General features: G+C 42.1%; 1 protein-coding gene across 2 annotated transcripts; it reads right to left on the reverse strand.

Moving 5' to 3' along the window:
* Positions 1-234: 234 nt before the first annotated feature.
* LOC119902332 (TSC22 domain family protein 2-like) lies at positions 235-24038 on the reverse strand. Of its 2 annotated transcripts, XM_038718445.1 has the most exons (3): positions 21511-24033; positions 2610-2661; positions 235-2158 (listed from the first exon to the last, which is right to left on the reverse strand). In XM_038718445.1, the coding sequence occupies exons 1-3, from the start codon at positions 23376-23378 to the stop codon at positions 1793-1795; spliced, it is 2286 nt and encodes a 761-aa protein (XP_038574373.1). In that variant the 5' UTR covers positions 23379-24033; the 3' UTR covers positions 235-1792. The 2 variants fall into 2 exon arrangements, with proteins under 2 accessions (XP_038574373.1, XP_038574374.1); XM_038718446.1 differs by lacking the exons at positions 235-2158; positions 2610-2661 and adding an exon at positions 13912-14220 and having other exon boundaries at positions 21511-24038.
* Between the last annotated feature and the right edge of the window lie 326 nt (positions 24039-24364).

Below are 24364 nucleotides of genomic sequence, written 5' to 3' on the forward strand. Positions count from 1 at the left end.
CTGTTAATGTTTTAATGCAAATATCTTTAGTTATCTAGAAAGTCCACTTACATGTTCTTTGCATTTGTAACTTTGTATCCTGGTGTGGGTGTTGGGCTTATAAATGGTTGACGAGCCAGCAATTTGAGCCTCCCGACGTGGGCACATCTAAAAAGATTCATAATGTTCTTAACACTAGGAAATGTTTATGTACTAGTAAACATGTTCCTGGAACTTTGGAACAAAAGAAACACATTTTGGAATCTGAATATTGCTTTTATTTAAATACATTAAAATTTGCAATGTAACAAAACTATTGGCATATGAAATTCAAACACCATTTAAAGGAACAAAACATGGCTCACTTCATTTTTTTCTCTGACTAGTGTCAGTGACGCTAGGTTATTTTGCTCTCCACATGACTCTCCGCTCTGCATCATTTTTCCCCATTTACACTGTTCACAGACTATCTTACAATAAGAGTGCTGAATAAAAATGAGGTAAGAAAGTGGTTTGAAGATTACAGATCATGCAGAACATGCCGAACAGCAACAAAATAGTTTTGTGAAGGAGGAAGTAAAAAAAAAAAAGAAATGTGTGCATTTAGAAATAATGAATTTACACAGCTTTGCATCTTTGGTTACAAAGTAGGTTGAATGATTTCACAGCTTTCCCCCCCCCCTGGCCCCCTCAAACATTGGGAAGAAAAACATGAAGGAGGGGGGACATGGCAATACTAATTCACTTTTAGATAAAACTACCAGCAGAATTGAATCTTCATCAACCTTCTGCAGGCTCACGTTAAGATTTGATGTCAACAGGTGAAGAGTCACCTATCAAGGCTCTTAATACTATACAAAAATGTACATTCATACTGGACCTTCTATTGAGCTATAAATTGGCATTTGCAGAGCAAAATTTGAGTTAGTGTTAAACATTTGTCAATTTCTTTGTTTGCCTACATTTGTTTTAACAATTAAATATAAAGCGTTGCCCCAGAGCAGTATGGCCAATCTGCTGAAACACTGTAGAAGAAATGAGGAAACGAGTCACTGGGCTACTGTTAAAGAAGTTTCATGAAATTTTTCATTTATGAAAATAGCAGCCCTGTAATAAATAAAACACTTAACAGTAGAACTCAAAAGACCGATGCAAGGGTTGGACTTGATGTAAAAGTAACGGCAGCAGTGTGGCGCTCCGACAAAGACAGACTCTCTCCCACTTCTTACTTTACAACATGAAACAGCAAGGCTAAAAATAACCCTTTACCCACTCAATTATGTCATTTAAAAAAATAATCGGCCTCTTTTCACAATCACTCCATTTGTCCCTTATGTGTGGTGACCCCCCCCCCTTCCACACCCATGGTCTGAGCAAGTTTCAGGTCAGGTCGCAGGCCGGTCAGGCTCGGGCCTGGTCCAAGAAAAGACATCTTGTCCACAAGCTCAGACAAAGCAGTCAACCACAGAGCAGATGAAAAACAGCACCCACGACCTTCCCTGACATTCTGTCTCTACATACACTTTCTCTGTCTCTCTCTCTGTCTCTCTCTCGATGATTGCATTAACACTGGAAAGGCCCACAGTACAGATGCATACATGCTCACATTTCACAGTCACGCTTGCTTGCTTACTCACCCAGACAGACACACACACACACACACACACACACGCATTGTACTTTGTGGTCAAGCTGGTGGCTAAGAAGACAAACATTTTTTTTTTTCTTCTTTTTAATTTCACATACACTAATTGTAATAAGGAGAAGGTGCTCTTCTTTTTTTCTGCCCTATGTGAAGCAGGGCAGATGCACTTCAAGCGGAGGTGACGTTGGGCTGCAGCTGTTGTTGTTGGCCAGGATCGAGCTGAGGCTGAGTCTGGAGCTGCTGGGGTATGGGGTGGTGCTGGAGCTGGGGCTGTGACTGCGGCTGAGGCTGAACTTGAAGCGCAGACTGGGCCTGTTGCTGAGGCTGGCTTGGTCCTAGCTGGGGAGGTGTGGTGCCGGAGCTAGTGGCCGACTGGGTGGAGAGCTGAGACAGCTGCTCGCTGTTGGCCAGAGATTTCAACACGGCATTCTCCCTCTCCAGCACAGAGTTCCTCTCATACAGCTCCTTGATCTGCTCCTTCAAAACCTCCACCTCCTCACGCACTGCATACATCAGATGGCTTTTCACCAGGTCCTGCAGGAGATAAGAGCATGACATGTATTGTGCCACTGGGTGAACAACATATAGGACCTAACAGCAGACTTGCACTGATTTATCGTGCAGCAGGACCTCACAATGAGGTTCAAGGCTAATGGATATTTTTGTTCATGTATTCATTATCTTTGTATTAAGGGTGCATTCAAGCTTAAAGGCAAAGATAAAACAGAAATATAAAGACCCAATGGTTCTCAAAAAGAAGAAAATAAGTCAAGACAGGCACAAGAGCTGGATGGACTACTAAGCATATAAAGAAGAAAGTTCAAACCAAATGACCACAATAACACAGTGGTTTATGTGTGTATAGATTTTGGTCTCTGATGCCATTGTACTTCCATGTGCCGCAATACCTACATCATACATTTTAAAATAAAAAGTGAGAAAACCTTACTTGGAAGAAATAGTCAATAGTAAATACATTACTCACCATTGCCTGTTCAATTTTATTATCAATGGCAGCAACATTGGTTCCCGAGGCCCTGTGAAAAAGACAAGACAGATAAAGTCTGGTCAGAATTCAACTAGTAGGTTTCAGGATTCAAAATCTTCTGCACAGACAACTTTCTACTCTCAGCACCATTTTCTTCTTATCAAATGAACAACAATCTTAACTGGAAACACAATTAATTAAATAAAAAAGCCAAACCTGGGAAAAAAAGACAAGACGCTGGTGCGCAATTAATCTAACCAACCGCCTTAACCTTTAAGAAATGTCATGTAAAATAACTTATCAGTCTTTGTCATACCATGTATGTTATAACTCTAATGTAGGTCAGGTCACTGAGGTTACAGGAGAAATTAGAGCAGCTCGGCAGCAGATGACACAGCAGGTTAGAGTTAGTGCAAATGCATCAATTTGTGAAACTGCCATATTCAGTGTAGGTGTGGTAATGTCTCCAATGGCTGCCAGCAATCCCAATGGGTAGAAACATGTATATAAAATACTGGGATTAATACCCACATATACTCTCCGACCATGTGCAGAAATGATGAGCCCATTTCTTTTGTCCAAATCCTTTAAATCCATTACAAATGAGTTGTATTTCCAGACACTGCAACAGGTATTCTGAGATCCACTGAGTTATCAGCACATGCTTTGTGGTGGACATGCTTTCACTTAAGTGAATTTGCCTCTCAACATTTTTTCGTAGTGAAAAACCTAATTTTAGAACATTTTAGTACAACTAAAATGCTGAAAAACACATCGGTAAAGAACAACAAATCGAGAGATCGCCTTCATAAATATTGAGAGACTATTAAAGAAACCTTGTGGGCCTAAACGTCAGACCTGTCCCATCAAGGAAATGCTACTACTACTGAGTCTAATAAAACAAAAAATAAACATTACTATTCATGTCATTAATCATCATTGATGAAACAGATAAAGAAGATTATATCGTTTTTCAAATGTACTTTGCTTTATAAGTTATAACAATGCCTGGTAGCTTTCGCTTTAACTGTCTGCAGGCAGACAGAACTCGGCATGGATCCGGCCGCCTCCTGTTACCTGCGGCGTGTCCGACAGGAGAGCAGCGGCTGGCAGGTCGTGTGCTGGGTCGGGTCCCCGGGGCAGCACGGTGGTTTGTAGGAAAACGTGCACGGCATGGCGCTGACTGCTGCTGTAGCTACATCGGTAGTAGCGGAAAAGGGGCCGCGGGATCGCACCGGAGGCGTTTCAGTGGGTTAACCGTGACCACATTTGGAATAATGAAACATGAACCCGCGGGTGGAGAAGTCAGAAGGCGTGACAGGAGGCGGGCAGACACCTCTGACATCTCTGCTCCACCCGCTTCATAGTGACTAGTTACAGCAGCAACTGTTGACCTACTGTATTCAGGGGTGACTATGGGGGCCTACTCGTGCCATTATTACAGTTAACTTATTTAATAAATCCATTCAGAAAATAAATGGGTAGTTCGATAACACAGATAAATCAACAGTTCAACCACACAAAAATTAAATGTATTAATTTAAATTAAAATATTTTTTATAGTAGTATAGTAATTCTTCAACAACACCCGAGTCCCCCACCCCCACAGCCTCCGATGCTAGTAAGCAGCGCACCGGCTGTAACTCAGGACAGACTGGGCCTCTTTCGGACTTGTGAGTTTGGTTTAAAACGTCGTTTCACAGATATTTCCTCAGCTGACTGGTGGCTGTGTGTGTGACACAGGTGCCGATCGCCACAATACGCTTGCCTTACTACACGTGTCTTTCTGTTAAGCATTTTTCCTGTCTGCCACAGTGGTGGATGGTCCAACGATTTTAACCACCAACACCGCCAATTTTGTACAACAACAAGTCATGCTTCCTCTGCAGACTGGTTTACTCTTGCATGTCATGGGACCAGAGTGTAATCACAGCCTTTGCGGTTAGAAAATCTTGTTTTTTTTAATATCACGATAATATCGCTAATGCAATTAATCGTTCAGCCCTAGTTGTGTTCTATGATCCTCATCTTAGTTTGGCACATTTGCTTTCTAACATTAGCGTGTAGCACTAAACAAAGTACAGCTGAGGTTAATGTAAATGTCATTAGTTTGCAGTTAAAAAATGGCTAAAGATTTTAGGTGATATGACCTTAGTACAGATACATCCATATTGGCATATATAAGAAATTGCTGTGCAAAAAATTGCTGTGTAATAATATATTGCTATGCAAAAATGCCAAATATGTTTAAGGTCATTCAGAAAGTGTCACCATCCTCATCAAAATTTCTGATAATGTATATAAGCCGATATACAAGTAGTAGGATTTTTAAACTTTCAAATATTGATCTACCTATTGATTAACAGACCTAAATAATTCTGTATTGGTTGGGCTTCATCATGAATGTATGTTTATGCCTGCAAGGGTGATAGAAAAGCATCACCTTGTTTTAAAGAAGACCAATACCAGACCTCAGATTGACTATAGACTCCCCCTGAGAACACGATGTTCTGTTCCTCAACCCCATCCAATTTATGTGTGACGCCAGCGGAAGCACTCAGTAGATTGTTATCAGCAGGCAGGAATGTTTCCCATACCTCCGCTGCTATGAAACACTGTCACTCGTATTCCCTGCCCCACGACACTGCCTTTGATCTATGTCAGATATGACAATGGCTTACATGAGTTACATGCAAGTACACCACACAATGAACAGCGCAGACATCTGTTCACTAACACAGTGTCACTCTTCCTAGACAGACACACACACACTTCATCACTTCGAGGAATAAATTACAAACAAGACTGCACAATTCCGCTGTTAGTGACCACTCAGTATCTCCTTCTGTCCCCTATAGACCACATTATGTGACCCCACACGAGTAGTTACATAACCAGAAAACTCCCTGACCCTGTGTTTCATTTAGACGAGGCGTAACACACAGGCTCTCCTATAGTTTTCCTCCCTAACAGGAGTTTTCAATAGTCCTGTGTTCAGAGGAATCTCTCACTCAATAAAGTACAGGCCCTGAATGGACTCTCTGGGCTACACCCTTGTTGCTTCACTAGTGGCTTCAGACAGTAGAGACAAAACATGCTCTACCATAAACGAATCACATTTTGTAACCTAATATTAGCCTACTGAAATTCTTCAAACCTGTTCACACTTCTAACCTCTTTCCCAAACTGTTGGGGGGGGGTTACATTATGGTAAATAGAAGGCATACACTTCTGTACAGACACAGCTGTGTGACGATGCACATATTTCAACTAAAAAAAAATAAAGATGATTGATGATTCCAAACAATTACTACATAGTTTAAATGAATCTGTGTAGATATTTTATATTTTGTAACTTTTATATTTTGTAACACCCAAAGTTACAAAATATAAAATATCTACACAGATTCATTTAAACTATGTAGTAATTGTTTGGAATCATCAATCATCTTTATTTTTTTTGTGCTAAGAACTATCAAGAGAATGCACAATTTTTTTTATTAAGTTATTTAAACTGTTGTCATGGTCTACACAGTTTGGCTGAGCATCAAGAGGGAGTGTCCTGCCAATGATCCACATTCAGATGTGGGGGACATTCAGTGACAACTGTCTGCTTTACATGATTTCACTAATGATTTCACTCGGAAAGACAAAAAAAGTAAACCAGGACAGATGAGACAGATGGGAAAAATTAAGAATGAGTGCAGTGGTTAAGATGTTGTAAAAGGCAGCTGTTCTGGAGACACAAGTTCTAAGAGGATTCACTGATGAGTATTTCTAGATGTTGACGACAAAGGGCAGACGCTCCCTCTTTTATAGGAGAAACAGACCAAAGCTGCGATTTCGTAGAAGAATGTACATCTGGGATGGGAAGTTTGGGCTCAAACCTTATATGAACAGTGAAAATGCCCACTATGATTCCCCAGAATGCAATCCTGTCAAATTTTGTAAAATCCAAAGATGTTTTATTTAATATAACAGTTACTGATTTATAAAAATGTTGCAACTTAATTTTCTGCCAGTCGACCACTCAACTAATCATTTCAGCTCTTTTGTTATCGAACACTGAATTACCTTCCTGCCATTTAAAAAGTGGGTATGAAGCATTTTTCTCTCGTGGTTTTCCTCCAGCTGGCTTCAGTGGAGGAAACAATGCAATGATCTGACACTATTGAAAACAAATCAGGGAATAAAAGGAGAGGAAACTTCAATACACTCATATGTACCGTCACTGGGACATGTGACAAGCTAGTGATGGGTCTGTAACTATGGAGACTCGAAAACATCAACAATGTAATAATACTTCTCCAAGTGATTTTACAGATTTTCACAGTGCCCCGAGCCAGTACTTTAGATGATGAGAAAGATGAGCAACTGTAGTTCTGCTTCCTAAAGTCAAAGTGGGCAAGTGGTTTTGTTAAGTCATAATGGTTGGGGGGTTACTATTTACGTCAGCTGCAAATGCACTAGTTACACTGAAGCAAGCAGGAATAACAATCAAGTGAAAAGTATATTAGGATACCATCTGGTGCACCAAGAAGAAGTTCCAAGAAATACTGGCACTGGGGGGAAAATGTTGGAAACCACAACATGAGTGAGTTGTATTTTGTTGCTCAAGAGAGAGCGTGCCTTGTTAAAGTACCACTCCTGACAGATAATCTTGTTCAAGCCTCTAGATCTCATGTCAAAGCCAAAAACCTGTTTGGTCGCCTGACTTCATTACAAAACATGGTGAACGCATGGTAAAGCCTCTTCTTATGGGGGTAAATCATTGTCAGTATCATTGTAAATGAACAGACTGTGAGTCACAAATACAGTGGGGAGAACAAGTATTTGATACACTGCTGATTTTGCAGGTTTTCCTACTTACAAAGAACGTAGAGGTCTGTAATTTTTATCATAGGTACACTTCAACTGTGAGATACGGAATCCAGAAAATCGCATTGTATGATTTTTAATTAATTAATTTGCATTTTATTGCATTACATTAGTACTTGATACATCAGAAAAGCAGAACTTAATATTTGGTACAGAAACATTTGTTTGCAATTGCAGAGATCATACGTTTCCTGTAGTTCTTGACCAGGTTTGCACACACTGCAGCAGGGATTTTGGCCCACTCCTCCATACAGACCGTCTCCAGATCCTTCAGGTTTTGGGGCTGTCGCTGGGCATTGCGGACTTTCAGCTCCTCCAAAGATTTTCTACTGGGTTCAGGTCTGGAGACTGGCTAGGCCACTCCAGGTACTTGAGATGCTTCTTCCGGAGCCACTCCTTAGTTGCCCTGGCTGTGTGTTTCGGGTCGTTGTCATGCTGGAAGACCCAGCCACAACCCATCTTCAATGCTCTTACTGAGGGAAGGAGGTTGTTGGCCAAGATCTCGCGATACATGGCCCCATCCCTCCTCCCCTCAATACGGTGCAGTCGTCCTGTCCCCTTTGCAGAAAAGCATCCCCAAAGAATGTTGTTTCCACCTCCATGCTTCACGGTTGGGATGGTGTTCTTGGGGTTGTACTCATCCTCCTTCTTCCTCCAAACACGGCGAGTGGAGTTTAGACCATAAAGCTCTATTTTTGTCTCATCAGACCACATGACCTCCCATTCCTCCTCTGGATCATCCAAATGGTCACCGGCACTGGACATGCGCTGGCTTGAGCAGGGGGACCTTGCGTGCGCTGCAGGATTTTAATCCATGACGGCGTAGTGTGTTACTAATGGTTTTCTTTGAGACTGTGGTCCCAGCTCTCTTCAGGTTATTGACCAGGTCCTGCCGTGTAGTTCTGAGCTGATCCCTCACCTTCCTCATGATCACTGATGCCCCACTAGGTGAGATCTTGCATGGAGCCCCAGACTGAGGGAGATTGACCGTCATCTTGAACTTCTTCCATTTTCTAATAATTGCGCCAACAGTTGTTGCCTTCTCACCAAGCTGCTTACCTATTGTCCTGTAGCCCATCCCAGCCTTGTGCAGGTCTACAATTTTATCCCTGATGTCCTTACACAGCTCTCTAGTCTTGATCATTGTGGAGAGGTTGGACTTTGAGTGTGTGGACAGGTGTCTTTTATATAGGTAACGAGTTCAAACAGGTGCAGTTAATACAGGTAATGAGTGGAGAACAGGAGGGCTTCTTAAAGAAGAACTAACAGGTCTGTGAGAGCCGGAATTCTTACTGGTTGGTAGGTGATCAAATACTTACATGCAATAAAATGCAAATTATTTAAACATCATAAAATGTGATTTTCTGGATTTTTGTTTTAGATTCCGTCTCTCACAGTTGAAGTGTACCTATGATAAAAATTACACACCTCTACATGCTTTGTAATTAGGAAAACCTGCAAAATCAGCAGTGTATCAAATACTTGTTCTCCCCACTGTATATTACAATTTGTAAACACAAAACAACAGCCATAAACAGATTTTAAAATCCAAAGACTCTTCATGATCCACAAATATTAAAAAATCGTTCTACAAATATTCAAAATCCACAAACAAACTCTTCATGACCCTCGTTAGCATTCTGTTTCAGCCCAGCCCATAGTCCTCCGGGGAGAGACCTTACCGAGTCAGTAGTTACAATATATACTGTTTGCTTTGTAATGCTGGAAAAATAGAGGATAGGATATCAGGTAAATGTTAATATCATTGTAAATGCAAAGACCAGTGTTTCCCATACACTGATTCACTTGTGGTAGCCTGCCACGATATCAGCGATCACCGCCACATTTATTTATTTTACTAGGCCTATTTAAAATTGTATGTCGCTGCAGAGCTGCACACAGCGCATATATTTGCCAGCTCAACCGTGTCATTACCACCCACCTTAAAAATAGTTATTAGCAAGCATGTAAGGAGTCTAGCTAATAATGATGTTACAGTTACAATACAGCTGGGTTGTCAAGGTTTGCATGCTGTACATATTTGGTAGTCTGCATCGACTGCACAAATCTATTTGTAGATAGTTTTTAAAATTTGTGGATCATGAAGAGTTTTTGGAGTTTGAATCCATTTGTAGGTTGTGTTTTCAAATTATAATATATATTTGTGACTCAGTCTGTGTATTTACAATGATACTGACATCGATTTACCCATATCCTCTCCTATTATTTCAGCGTTACAAACAAACAGTATATATTGTAACTACTGATGTCAGTAAGGTCAAGCCTCAGAGGACTATGGGCTGGACTGGGCTGGGCTGAAACAGAATGCTAACGAGGGTTTGATCTTACTCTGCCAGTGATTATGCAACTAATGTCTCTGTAAACTTCACCATCTACATTAACAGGACTGATGTTTACAAACTCCGGGTAGAGTTTGGTGTGTCCAATACATTGTTAGCTGTAAAATGGGAATGTCAATAAAAAGTCCATTAGAGGCAGAAAAGTTTACACTTGGGCAAGTGGAGCAAGTGGGTGAATAATTCATCTGAACATATAATAGTTGTCATTCCTTACCTCTGGCAGAACTGCCGGCATATTTAAGGGCAGTAATCTATTTAACTCTGTCTAAGACATGATAAGACATGTTCAGAGCTGAAGAGGCAAGGCCTGATCATATGCCCAAGGACAACAGGTGCAAAAGTCAATCTAGCCTAAACCCACAAATACCTCTAATTTGAAGGCGTACATTCTGGTCTTTATTAATATAGACATTATTATTCTATCCAAGTATGTAATGCGGAAGAACAGGATACAGTGCAAGTATTTTTTTTACAACTACTTGCATGTGCAACCTGCAAATTGTTGGGTCGAGTTGGCCAATATGTGCGAGAGGAGTCAACTGCGTGGGTAACGTCATCTACATTCGTGTGTCTCACTTTTGTGGCATCACACAGATCCTCTTAAATGTCAGCCATGGCGATACCGGAGGCTGAGGGAGTTTACTATACAGGGCTTGGATTTAGCAAAAACACCACCACCATGAACTATATCTACTGCACTAGATGTAGTACACAACATGCGGGGAAAACAAGTGTGCTGAGGCAACTGCCACTGCAGTTTAAACATTACACCTTCGAGAAGCACTACAGCAGCTTAAAACATAAAATATGCCGAGACAGATAAACAAATGAAACGGCATCGCCACTTCCAGTAGTATTTCGCAGTAAGGAAGCTACTATTCAGTCATCTGATGATATTAAAGTGACCACTGATGACTTACCTCATGTTAACATTTAATGCATTTGTTTAGCTTTGGTTTTTGCACTGTAATCACATGACACTGAATAACTTAGCACCATTCAATTAAACTGTGACTGTGAAATAAAATTAAACACATTGTACTTTCTTTATTTATTACCAAAGCATTTATCAGTAATACAGTTAAAATGGGGAAAATGTGAAAAACTACGTTGCAGGTCGATTTAATGTGTGCACCCCAAAATTTTCTGTTAGGGGCTACCGTGCTCCTGCGATCAGATGTGCGTATTTTTACTTTAATTTTATCCATGACCTTACAACTTACACTGTTTCTGTATCACACAGCTGTGCATGTGGCTGAAGGAACAAGCAAGCATACGTCAAATCGATTTAAAAATGGTGCGACTCGGGTGTAATTACAGAGTGAGCAATAGAAAATACGTTTTTTGAAGTTGAAATTTTTGACCCCAGACAATCTACAATGAAGCAAGTGATGAAATTGGGGATGGAAATGATGATGGCAAACTAAAGCAAAATTACGTACAGAAAAACCTGAATGGGGTTTCTACTGTTTTTAGACTGAAATAAACATAATTTAAATCATCTATTAAAATGTTTCTTGGCTTATGTAGTAAACAAAAAAAATCACACCATTTAGCTAGTCACTGAAAAACTGTCAATCTGTGGATCACATCTGGTAGTGTTTGAACATAAAAATTTGGAATTGAGTAATTTTGCATATATTTTTAAACAAGACTGAGTCTACAGCCAAGCTAGCAGCTCTTTGAGGCTGTACTTAGGAACAGCTGTGCTTTGAGCTAAATTCATAAAAACACATCAGCAGAAAAGTTAGGGGATCACCCAATTTACTAGGATTCTCTCGCTGGCAATCATGAATCCCTAAACTTAATAGCAACACATATATGAACATTTTGCTACTGAATAGGCAACGTTTTTTATACTGTAAGATTTTCTTTTTCAGAAAAAACACAAAGCCAAAACTGATGAGGTGGGAAAAGAAAAAAAAAAGGAAAGACAGAAGAGGATGACATACTAGGAAAGGTCTTCTGCCTGTGCTGCATGTGCCAAGTGAGCCACAAGGATACCCATACTTTAATTTGACAAAACAGTCACCATCTTACATAGTTCCACTGTGTAGCTCATGAGGTTTTATACATATTACAGTAAAGTTGCAGCAGTAAAATACCTTAGGGAAGTGTAAGTTTAGATGAGACAAAAATATTTCTCTGTAAACACACGAGTACATTAAATGCATGTTTGTTTCACAAACATACATGTCATTTCCTCTATATTGCAGGAGAGGTGCTATTATATAACTGACCATATGGTCTGACATAATTTCCATATAGGAACTTAAATAACTACATTATGGTGAAAAAGGACCCATAGGAAATTTAAAGTCAGTGTCTTGACATGCCAACATTTTATGTATATTTTAGCACGTTCTCACTTTCACAGCACTCTTGACTTGACTTCATCTGACTGATTATGGGTCAATACTAAAAGCCAACGGCAAGAGCTACCAAACACAGGGTCTCAAACAAGGACTTGGTTATTTTTGCTTCCATGGAAACAAAAGCAGCCCTTAGCAGAACAGTGTATCCACAACAGCACCACTCAAACAAAAAAAACAAAAAACAAAAAGTGAGGCATGGGGCTCATAACATTTGGGCAAACACAGAAAGGAAAACATGGAAATGGAATTCAAGTAAAACGGGTATTGAGTCTACCAGTAATAACACTACACACGACATCTTAGTTTAGAGAATGACATTATAATGTTGATTTACCTTTTGCATCTATAAACCAAGGTGGCTGAGGCAGCAAAAGGGCTGAAATAATTGTGTGTGTGTGTGTGTGTGTGTGTGTGTGTGTGTGTGTGTGTGTGTGTGTGTGTGTGTGTGTGTGTGTGTGTGTGTGTGTGTGTGTGTGTGTGTGTGTGTGTGTGTGTGTGTGTGTGTGTACACGTTGGCTGGTGATGGTGTGTCAGCTGTATATTTCTCTAAAAAGAGTTTCATTTCCTGTCACTACAGATATGGTTTCATGTGCTTCCCTTTTTCATTTTTGTAAAAGGCATCATAAAAATGTTGAAGGCACTCTTCTCGCTCTACAGTGACAGGGTTAACAGTTTCGGTGTCCACATACGACGGTGTCATTTTTCATTTGAATAGCTTGATGATGAATTTGAAATGTAACTGTGAATAGAAGTCATTAGACAGAAACAGTGAAAGTGGAGAGGGTGTTGCACTAGAAACCAGGCCGCACTCAGGCTGTCTTTTAAAACGTGTATTACAGATAGCATGCTGTGCACACTCTTCAGCCTCTTTCACTCACTTGAAAGGTGAAAGCAACAAGTTGAGGATGTTGGAAGACTTTTTTGCCATCAACAGTCTTATTATAAAAGGTCATTTTCTGTAAAGAATGAAAACATTTTACTGAACAAATAACCTTCTGAGATCTCCTGACATTGAGGCGATAATGGACTCTAATATTGCAAGCTACATGGTCAGACAGGTTGTAAACGAACAGTTTTACCAGATTACTTACTGGGAAGTGAAAATCCACGTGAATGGTAAAATCATTACCCAACATGCCGGTTCAAAATGGTTATTGGACTTCCTGCTTCAGCTTTGATAATCTCCTACGTACTTAATGGGCCTAAAGTTCTTCAATGCAATGGACAATTAGAAAGGATATTTTGCGTGTGTGCTTTGTTTTCACTTCCAAATAACATAATCATCATCATTAGATACACAACCCTGCAACGAGGACACTATTTCTAAATTACCTCAAACCTAGTTTATTTCTGTATTGCATTTTATTGTTACATATTGGCAAAATATACTGTACACCCATACCAATATATCGGCAATTAGCTAATATCGGCCTGAGCAATTTATCGTTCTATCTCGGTTTTATATTGTGAACCGATTACCTTTGGGATCTCATTTTAACTAATGAAAATATCATTAGTTGCAGAATTTTTCTGTCTGACCGCTCAGCGATGCTTGCCCTATTGGATTCTGTGCTGTTGTTTGTCTCTGCACTCCAAGATCTCAACAATTAAACTGCTACATAAGACAATAGAGACCATGGCCAGACTTGTGAAAATAACACCCAGGCAGTAAACAAACCAGAATTCTTAAGTGACACAAACAATTTATATTGTGACAGAAAGAAAGAGTGTGATGTTGAGAGAAAATTACAGAGAGGGATGTTGTTGAGAAGTCTATTTGCCAATCCTGCGTTTGCTGCCAGGCTTTGTTTCCAAACTCAATCCATGCATGTGGAGAAAGCAAAGCTCTCTGCTACTGAACACTGCACTGCACACATGTTGTTACACTCTTGTCCAGTCCAATCCAGTATAGTACTGTACCTATCACAGTGGGCCTTTGAGTCCCTTAATCTGCTGCCAGACTGGAAGGCCTGATAGAAAGCCTTGGAGGGGTTCCTGTGCCAACCACATTCAGGGGACAAAGAGAGAAGAGACAGAGATATGGAAGGGTTTCAAACAGTAAAAGCAGACTTAAGTTTGATTCCTATAAATGTTTCCTCACGCAACTTTATTCCCCTTCAGAAAACCCCTTCGCTCGTCTTATGCAGTTAACTTGACTGGAGAAAAGGCTCTTATCTCTCTACAACACATACTTGTTCGCTGTGAACTGTGTTGAGAAAGTACTAGTTTATTCAAGCCCAAATTTGTTGACTTTTCTGGTTTACATACTGTCATGTTATGTAATTTAGCTTTAACGTTACCTCCAACATACCTGGTGCTTAGCTTCAAGTACACAGTGTTCTACGCCAAGGGATGTATATTCGGAAAGGGGAAAGGAAATCCCCATACCAACCCCGAACACACACTCATTTAATCTACTCCAGGCTCGTTACTTTCAAAGCTAACTGTTTCTCTCCCACATTCACATAAATATAGATGCACACTGACATGAGCGTATGCACACAGAGGAGAAAGCCAACGCAAGCAGAGTTACGCACGCACGCACACACAAAAAGTATAGGGGAATGAGGGGTTGATTTACAGCATGTGTGTGAATATTGAAGCAGCCATGGTTCTTTTCCTAGAAATATGTGGCACAAACTCCCTTTGTCACATTACCTCATGGCTAAACACTCCTCCAATGCCTCTGCTTAATTTTACTTTGCGGGCAACAGCGCAAGAAAAACCTTCACACACACAAACACACACGTGTGGCAAGCACACACTTCAGCTATCGGCCGAAATCATCAAGGTCAGATGACTTTGAGTCCAGCAACCTCTTCATGAATGAGGTAAGAACTGGAGGAGTCATCATTCTCTGTTTTCAAGTTGCCAACACTCGGCTCTCAATGGCTCTCTTTGTAACTCTGAAATGTAACATGTCAGTATCCATTTATGAAAGCCCCTCTTTGTAAACCAACTAGTCTAAGTGTTCAGCACTCCCCGAAAAAACCCAGAGTATGGTTTGAGGGGACCACAGGACAGAAAGTCAAGGGAGTAACCTACCAGATATAGTACGCACATGAGCAAAACCACCATATCTTTTTCTAAACATCGCTCTCCTACAGCACATAAGCTAACCTGACACAAAAGCGATGGTTGCACATGCTCAGGTTTTGCCCGATACAGCCCCAAAGCAAACGACCTGGCAGCAGGCGAAAATAACCTTTGGGTGCATTCTTGCTGGTTGATGTCACACATCTAGCAGGAGCATGCCACTTCGTTTTTCCTTCAGTCTGCCTGGCTCAGATTCACGGTGTTGAACCTTTTAATAACCTTGATAACTCATTGAGCACAAAGGGGGGGAGGGGGGTGCAGGCAAAGAGCAAAAGAGGAAAGTACATAGAAAACAAAGTGATTTTCACTTCTGCGTTTAGGTGCTGAGGAGGCGTCACGCATTGGCTCCCACCAAAGGGGTTTTCAGTGCCAGTAGAGTAATTGACCTTATCCCCATGATGACCGCAGGAACCTCGTTCAACTTTTTTATCCTGGGCCAAAGTTCCTCAAAAAGTCCCTTCTTCCAGGGTACTTCCAAGAACTATCGGTGAGGAAACGGATCAAACACAAGCTGCTTTATTATGTACAGAACGCATTCAGGCAACAAGTAAGCACTGTTTGTAGGATCAAAATATCAAGACCAGAAAGACTAAGACCATTTATTTAAAGCAGTTATTCAGCCAACTTCCCCAAACTGAAACTAGAGGGATAGAGAGAAACTGTGCAAGCAGGACTGCAAGTGAAAGAAACTTAACTGAAAATGCACTTTCTTTGCCATAATGTGCTAAAGTGTGTTTACAGGTGTGACAGGGGATTTCCACTGCATATGTGAAAAAGTGAGGTCACTCGCAGACTACAAGTTTAGAAATGTGAGGGAACTAATTTCTAAATTAGTTCACCAGACCTCTGTAGCCCACTCCTCATCTCAGGTTGAGGCTAGCAGCCCAAGGCTAAATTAGCCACTACTAGCATAACACGCGCAAATCTCCAACCAAACAGTCGGTGGTCGAGTAGCATTGTGGGTAATATAGGCACCAGGTTTTGGCAAGGAAGGACAACGTGAAATGAAGAAAAAAATAAAATAAAATACATCTCTTGATTCTGCTGCATACATTTTTATACCTTTTTAACTGTTCATTGTGACTCTGAGTCTGTTATAGGAATGCAATGGTAAATCAGTAGAGTACTCTTTTAAAAATATATCTATATCGCTCTCATCAAAGCCACCAGACTCCCTTGACAAAATATAGTAATTTTACCACTCTAGGTTACTGTATGACTCTATTTACCATTTAAAGCACCAAACACCAAAGTGTGTGGGGTGCACTGAGGCAGCGGTAGACCAGCAACTCTTTTTAATCTATGGAGTCTGGAAGCTTTGAAGAGAGCGATATGGCAATGGTTTCTGTTAAAAAAAAAGTATCTTATTCTTTTTTTTTAAATGTCTGTCTCTGTAGAGATCCTTTCCACAATGTCGTGAGACACTTGATAACAATCTGAGCCTGTCCGTAGCAAAAACAAGCACTTTAGTGGGTGTACTTTGATAAGGCACAATTGCCTGCAAGGATTACGTTGAAGCCCTGTTGTGCTGCTGCAGACTGCAATGCACTCAAATTAAAAAAAAGTTAAATGGGACCCAATTAGTCAAAGACACAAGAGGGGTAGGGTCTAGGTTGAAAAATACCAAAGTTATACGTGCTACATGCTAAATGAACAATTTGCCCATGATATGTAGATGATTTCGTGAAAATAACCAACAGAAGCAGTGACAGCTCCATAGATCACAATCTTGATCTAAAATCGCCAATTGCCCAGCCCTAGTTAACTGACCGATCAAAGAAGAAATTTGAAGACACTAATTTAAATAAATACTACAACATGTCATGAAAAATAATTATTAGTTTCTGGCCATCTGGTGAAGAGATACAAGTACAAAACAAAAGCTATATCACAGCTGAAAAGTGAGTCTATCTAACCCTTCAAGTCACTTTAGTATAGGCTTTCCAAAACGAAGATTCCAGAGCAAATTCTCAGCCACGCTTATCTTCAACACGATACAGCACATCCCCAGTTAAACAAGCCAGTAAAACCTTGGACTTTGGTGACGCTCTTCTGCTTTTCAGAACAATGGAGGGCCTCCAGACCTGGGGTGGGGGTGATGACTGAAGCAAAGCCTGCAGACATACAGACTAGTAACGCAGGTCAGACTACAAAAATATGCTGTATCTTTCTTTTTGAAAATAGCGCTACAGCTGGGAGGAGGCCGTGGGTCACAGAAGATGAACAACCTGACTAGTGTACACAGAAACACATACCATACACAGTCAGTGGGTTGAAGAGTTCATGGCAGGAGCAGAAACTTCATTATTACACGATTGTTGAATATACCCAGCTCAAAAAGCAAAGTATTACAGCATCAGTGGTTCATTACTATTCAGGCCAAAGATGTTAACAAAAAAAAAAAAAAAAAAAAAAAGAAAGTGCTCCGTGAGGCACTCTGGATAAAATGTGCCCACCAAATGTCATATGATATGACCAGAGAGCCCCAGTGCGGAAGCGGGGAGAGAGCTAAGGAATATTAAATGAACAGAAGGTGGAGAGCAGTGTCAGGGACTCTGACTAAAAACAGGATACAGCAGTAAAGCAAAGGGTCACAGAGGGGAGGGGAAGTCTTTGGTACATGCTGTCTCTCTGTGTCACTCTCTCACACATACACCCACACATACACCATGACTAAAAATTAATATGATAACATCTATGGTGAATTTTTCCAAACGTAATGTCTCAGTTCCTCAGTGAGTGGCCCCTACCCCCATCATGGATAATTGTGTGCACACAGAGTCAACCCATCCCCTTTTTAAAGACACACCCCTCATGCACCCACACAGACACAGTCCCTCAATTCACAGTGGCAGTAACTGCTCCACTACTTCGCAGGCCAGGACCCCTCCCCCCTCTCCTCTCCTACCTCCTAAGGAGTACGATTTTACATAAGCTCCCATTCTGGGAGGACAATAAACCATACCTCCACACAGCATGAGTTCAATTACACACAGACTGCAGATGTAATTTACATCTATGCAAATGATCCCACAAAATAGAAACAACTCCTCTGTGGGTGCAACAAAGATATTGTGACAATCAACCAGTGTTATTTTACGCCTTCAGATGTGGAAACCATCTGGGAAACATTAAGCTGAGCGAATCATATGAGAACCACATCTTCAATCTCTGGTCTCCATCTCCACTGTTTTACTTTAATTACCTGCAGGGGAAACCACAGGGTGGAGGAAGATAGGGACAAACAATACCAAATGACCAAGAGAGGTCTTCCAGGTTGTGCGAGCTGTGTAAAGGCTACAAACTTCCCTAACATGCAGTCAAAGCTGTGTGCATGTGTGGGATGCATGCACATAATATTTTTCTGTGTTGTACAGATTATAGATATTAACTACTGAAGGAATGCATTTTTGGAGAAAAGAGAAAAGTGGTTTTGGTGCGTGGAGTAGTCAGAATCAAAATAAACACTAGAGCAGAAATGTAGAAATTAAGCAAGAGACAAAAAAACGCTGGGGGAGAGGTGGGGGTGTATGGAGCATAACTTAAATGCCAGCTGAAGTGAGGCACAAGTTTCACTCAGCAGCTTCTTCCACTTCTTTTGAGCATACCACAGTTGCTGCTGCAAAAGGAATGTCATTCAGCACCTCATCAGTACATAAACAACTGTCTCGTCTTGTCTGTCAGTCAGTGGGGTAGTAGGTAAAAAGTACAGGCCGCACTGATGCTGCACCAGTGGACAAACTATGAAGCAGCAGCAGCCACACCAGTCAGCTAGGCCTCACAGTGACTTGTCCAGCATGCCCACAGCTCTTGCAGGGGTGTGGGGGGGTGCATGCCTACAACACACTGGGGTGTGTGTTAAAGTTCACCCACGTTGTTGCAAAAGAAAAGGGGCCATGACGTGACAACAAGCACAGTTGGTCGACACACCCCACTGTCAGGTCTCTTATCGGAAGAATAGGCACAGTGGAAAGACTACTGCTCAATGTCTGATAGGGTCTGACTGTCGTAAAAGACTTCTGCTCTTATCAGCCTGGGAGCTGGTTCCTCTCACAAACAGTACTTAGGTACTTCAAAAGTCAGTTGCATTGTCACATACCTGTTTTTAATGGCACAAATGGCATATATGTACATCTAAACTAATTTGGCCTGTTATTACAAAGTAACTAAGAGGTCATGCGAAGAGCATATGAATATATAAATTTAAATTGTCTGAACCATGTGCTTGAATAGTTCATTTTTGTAAATACTGCTTGAAGAACAAGTATTCCATAGTCTAAACCAGAGGTTTCCAAACTGTGTTTTGGGGTGGGAGGGCGGGCAAAGATATCGCATAATGTGAAAGGGACAGGTGATGGCCCGTGTTCTAAAAAACAAACAAGATTTTTAATTGTTTTTGGCCCATTGATTTGACCTGCTGACCAACATGATCAATACAGGACCAAGTGGCAATGACTGTAAAAAAAAAAAATAATAATAATTCTATCAATGACAGTGTCAGAAGCAACTTTGACACTTAAGTTTTCAAAGCCTGACACTTTGATGTCTAAATGTCACCATGGATGTGGGCTACAGCTTGAGCCCTATTTTTATAGCTTGTATTTGTTTAGATTTTGGCAAACTGGCTCCATTGAAAGCATGCAGAATTAGCTATTAGCAGTTTCTGTTTGCAATGTAGATGTACAGACAACTATCACTGCAATACACTAAAAAAAAAAACATAAAAAACGTGATGATTATCAGGCAAGTTAAGACATTATAAAGATCAGCTATTTTTCTCTGTTAATTAAGTGGATTTATGAAGTTTTTTCACAGTGAACATTGGAGATAATGATATCCTCTGAAGGTGTATGTCAATTTAATAATTCATACAGATAAATACAACCAAAGCAGCCATCGTTGTAGATGTATAAGAATTGAAATGTTGGATTAATCTTTTAATTTAGTATATCAGATTGTGGTTTCTTTTCATCTGCAAATGGCAAAATATAGCATTTGTGTCCATGTGACTCATAAAGCATTCTTCTTTTTCACGAGTTATTATAGTTCATTTACTTCCTTTCCAAAAGTATCCTTTTTGCGCTTAGTTTCACTTGTAGTAGATGGCACGAAGAAGCGGATATGATACAGTAACTGAAATCTCTTAGCGGTATTCCATTTACTGTCTTACAGATATATCAGATATACCAGACAGGGTATGCAGACTGCAGAACACTGGCACTACATTTTTCTTCAAGTGGGTGGGAAACCTCTGGTTTTGAGTTATGTTTTATCAGTCACCATTTTGATTTTCTTTTCTGTACCATCAGACCAACCAAACCTAAATTGTTAAGTGGCTTTACACACTGAGCCTGTGCAACCTGAAGGACCACTCTGCAACATAATATCTGAAGTATAACTTGTTATTTCGGGCCAATACTCTAAAATCATCTGTAAACACATTCCTGAGGGGAGCCTAATGGGGCTCTGAGTGGAAACCATGATATCATAAATGTGGCAACACAAAATCAAACACTCATATTTGCACTAGAAAGTCTGTTCCGGAACAGGAACAAACTTATTAAAAGGTCAGGCATGCAGCACATTAACAGAGTAGCTAATAGAAAGCTGGGCTAACTCTATACACAGTAGCAACTACAACACATATTTGATGTTTGCAGCCAAGGCCATCACCTCTGGCACTGTCCAAGAGGGTGATAGCTTAAGTGGGAGGGAAAGGACACATAACACAAATACACACCCTTGTACACAAGGAAACAGTATTACAGGAGTCATGTGTGTGTTTAATAAGTTGTTGCCTATGCAGTGGAAGCCATGGCTGTTCTCAAGTGTGCTACACTCAACTTACTTCTTTAGGCCCTAATGAAAAACAACAAACATTAAATTTCCTTCCTGCATGCCACTTCTCTCATCCTTCTACATGCTCCCCTCCCTCCAAACCTCCCTGAAACTATGGGGAAAACCCCATTTGTTCATCTGACAACCTAAATGACCAACTCTAAAACACACATTGGCTTTGCTATGGCCTCTTGTGATCACAGCAAATTGCCAAACATACCCTCTATAACAAGCTTATCCCCAATGTACACTGGTTTACACACAGTTAGGCCTGTATGCAACTGTGTGCATTATGGATAATGTTGCACAGGCATGGTGATGATGAGAATTTTAGGATCTAGAAACTGTTACCTGTCCACATCTCCGTCGAACGGTATGTGGATTCCAAATAGACTGACAGTTGGAGTGGTGAGCTGCAGGCTCTCAGGCATGAAGGGTTTCGCCGGTTCCTTCCCAGACACAACAGGAGACTGTGCGTTGACGAGACCCTCTGATTTCCCTCCATCTTCACCCTCCATATGTCCATATCCAGTTGCTGGGAGGCCCTGCACCCCAAAAGCCACTGGAGTCTTGCTGTGGGGTACCTGAACCTGAGGCAAACTGGAGGTTGTCACGTTTGGCATGGCCGCACTGGAGGCACTGGGCACAGCAGTGGGCACAGTGGTGGGCACACTGGAGCTCACTGCGATGGCAGGCACATTTTGTACACTGGAGGATGTAGTGTGGAGGCCGTGGGGTTGAGGCTGTCCAGCGGCTGCATACTGACTCACAGTCTGCTGTTGCAAAATGGATCCACCAACCAGTGTGGAGCCTCCGCCACCTCCCATTCCTCCTGTGTGCTGCTGCAAGAGGCCCGGGGCTGGCTGTCCGGTAGGTACAGATCCACCTCCTGCTGCTGCAACGTCTCCAACTTGACTTGGCACAGAAGCCCCTCCAGAGGCTTGAGGAAAGACCGAAACGAGTCCTTGTCCCACAGGCTGTGGACCCGCAGAAAGGCCAGACACTGGGAGGGACTGGCCTGTGGAAAGTCCTGGCTGCATGGAAATGGGCTGGTGCTGCTGATAGTATTCCGTCTGGTTCTGTAGCAGTCCAGGAGACTGGCTGGTTAGGTGGTGGCCCATAGGAAGCTGCTGCTGCTGATGCTGGGGAGGGTAAGCAATGGGCTGGGCTGAAGGAGGCATGATGGGGGACTTCTGTGTGTGGACACCAGATTGAGGCAGGCCATTTTGTCCGACAGGCAACGTGCTCTGGGGAGCAGAGGGCTGGAGACCTCCCACTGCTGGCTGAGCTGGGACAGCTGCAGGTTTGCTGTTGGAGAAAGCACTCTGCGCGGACGACTCACTAACACCCTGTTGCCAGGCACTGTAGTTCTGAAGGTGAAGTTGTTGCTGCTGCGGTATTGTCTCCACTGAATGCATGCGGGATGCAGAAAGAGAAGTATCTGCCATGGAGCCCAGGCCCTGACCAGACTGTGTTGCTGGCGCGACCACAGATCCTCCTGTGTGCCCCAGCCCACTGTCTCTGTCGGCAGCAGGGTCCAGTGCTGCACTGGCGTGCCTAATGCTATCTACAGTCCTACTAACAGCAGAGCTCTCAGAGTCTTTCTCATAAAACTCTGTACACGTCCACCTGCCTCTTCGAAAGGGTTCTCCAGTACCATGATCAAGTTTAATGACCCTGAACCGTGAAGTGCAACTCACCGTGGAGGTGGCAGGAGCTGAACTGGTCACTGCAGGGGGTTGGGATGTGTTTACTGACACACTGGCTTGGCCAGCGCTGGCTGCTGGAGCAGCCTGTTGCAGCATTCCCCCCGACTGAGTGATGAGGGGTAAACCAGGTGCAACGCCAATCCCCGGCGGCTGCTGACCCCCTTGAATGGAGCCTGACACTCCAAATTTTCGAAACTCCACAATAGGATTGCTTGACAGCGCAGACAACTGACTGGGCTGAGGTATGTGTGATGGTGCCATAACACTGACTGCCTCCGGCTCTCCAACATTATTCAGCGCTTCTTCGGATGAACTTCCGTCGCACGCAGGCTCGTACTCACCCCGTGACATGTCGTACAGGCCTATTTCAGACGACACATCTTCAGTCCGTGACTCATCTGGGTCGTCCAGACTCTCCGTGTCGTCGGCGGCACCTATAGCCGCCACCTGGGCCTGAGTCACACTTGTGATCTGAAAACAGCTCTTTTTCTTGGCCGGCATTCTCGACATATTGAAAGCCTGATTCTGAGTCCCGTATGGCTATGTTTATCCTCCGTCAGAAAGGGACGAGCTGATTGTAACTTCTAAAAGCTCAGATCATAATTAAACACCACACATCTATTTTACTCAGCGTCACACTTAAATGTACTCGAGATGAATCTCCGCCATCCCTCTTCCTCTCTTGGTCTCCTGTTGCGGTTCATGAGCGCATAACGCAACGCCACACTTCGTCTCGTCTTGTCCAGCTATGCAGCTTTCAGCCTGTCAGATGATTGATCCACAGCTTTCGGTCAGTCCGGACCGGCCTGCTAATGTCCCGGTTCTGCAGTTGTCAAACGGCCGTTGTCGCAGAGTGTGTTGCCCAGCTGTAGGAGCTACTTTAGGCTGAGGAGGGCCTGCAGCCCTCCACTCACTGAGCTAGCTAGCAAGTCAAGCCAACTGGCTGCTGCACACTCCCCCTACGTCGGAACAAGTATGTGAGACATCTTCCCGAAAGCAGTCCTTTGTGCGCGCTCCCGTCACCAGCTTAGATTCATTCGGTGGCGACACTTTCTTTACTGTCGAGGGAAGAAAACGCTCTTACATTTCACGCTTTAAACAAACGACAGCGCCTACAGTTACCTCCCTCACTCAGTCACTCTTGACAAGATGGCTATGTTGTATGCAGCCGCGCTGCATCGTGGGTAGCTGGTGTGCGCAAGGATGTTTACGTAGGAGGCGTTTGAGAATCCCCACCGCATGCTGCCTTCACAACACCGTCGGAAAAATCTGTAATTGAATCAGAATCCTATTGGGAAAGTGAAGCGGTCGTCAATCCGTTGACACCACCACGTCTAACAATTCATCACCAACAATTCTGATAAATGATTCATCATTTAAGTAAATTTTCAAGCAGAAATGCCAAAGATTCTCTGATCCCAGCTTCTCCAATGTGAGTATTTGCCATTTTACTCAGATGATCCTTTCATTGTCAATGCAATATCTTTTGGTTTTGT

The sequence above is a fragment of the Micropterus salmoides genome, unplaced genomic scaffold (assembly GCF_014851395.1).
Source record: "Micropterus salmoides isolate LMB-PRFRI ecotype aquatic unplaced genomic scaffold, ASM1485139v1 Ms_hic_scaffold_14, whole genome shotgun sequence".
Lineage (NCBI taxonomy): Eukaryota > Metazoa > Chordata > Actinopteri > Centrarchiformes > Centrarchidae > Micropterus > Micropterus salmoides.

Bases quoted from the DNA above. Each gene is read 5' to 3' on its own strand.
- LOC119902332 (XM_038718445.1), bottom strand. From the start codon at position 23,378: ATGTCGAGAATGCCGGCCAAGAAAAAGAGCTGTTTTCAGATCACAAGT. The intron at 2,662-21,510 runs GTAACAGTTTCT...TCTTTTTCACAG, and splicing joins TTCGACGGAGATGTGGACAG to GGCCTCGGGAACCAATGTTG. The intron at 2,159-2,609 runs GTGAGTAATGTA...TATCTCCTGCAG, and splicing joins ATAAAATTGAACAGGCAATG to GACCTGGTGAAAAGCCATCT.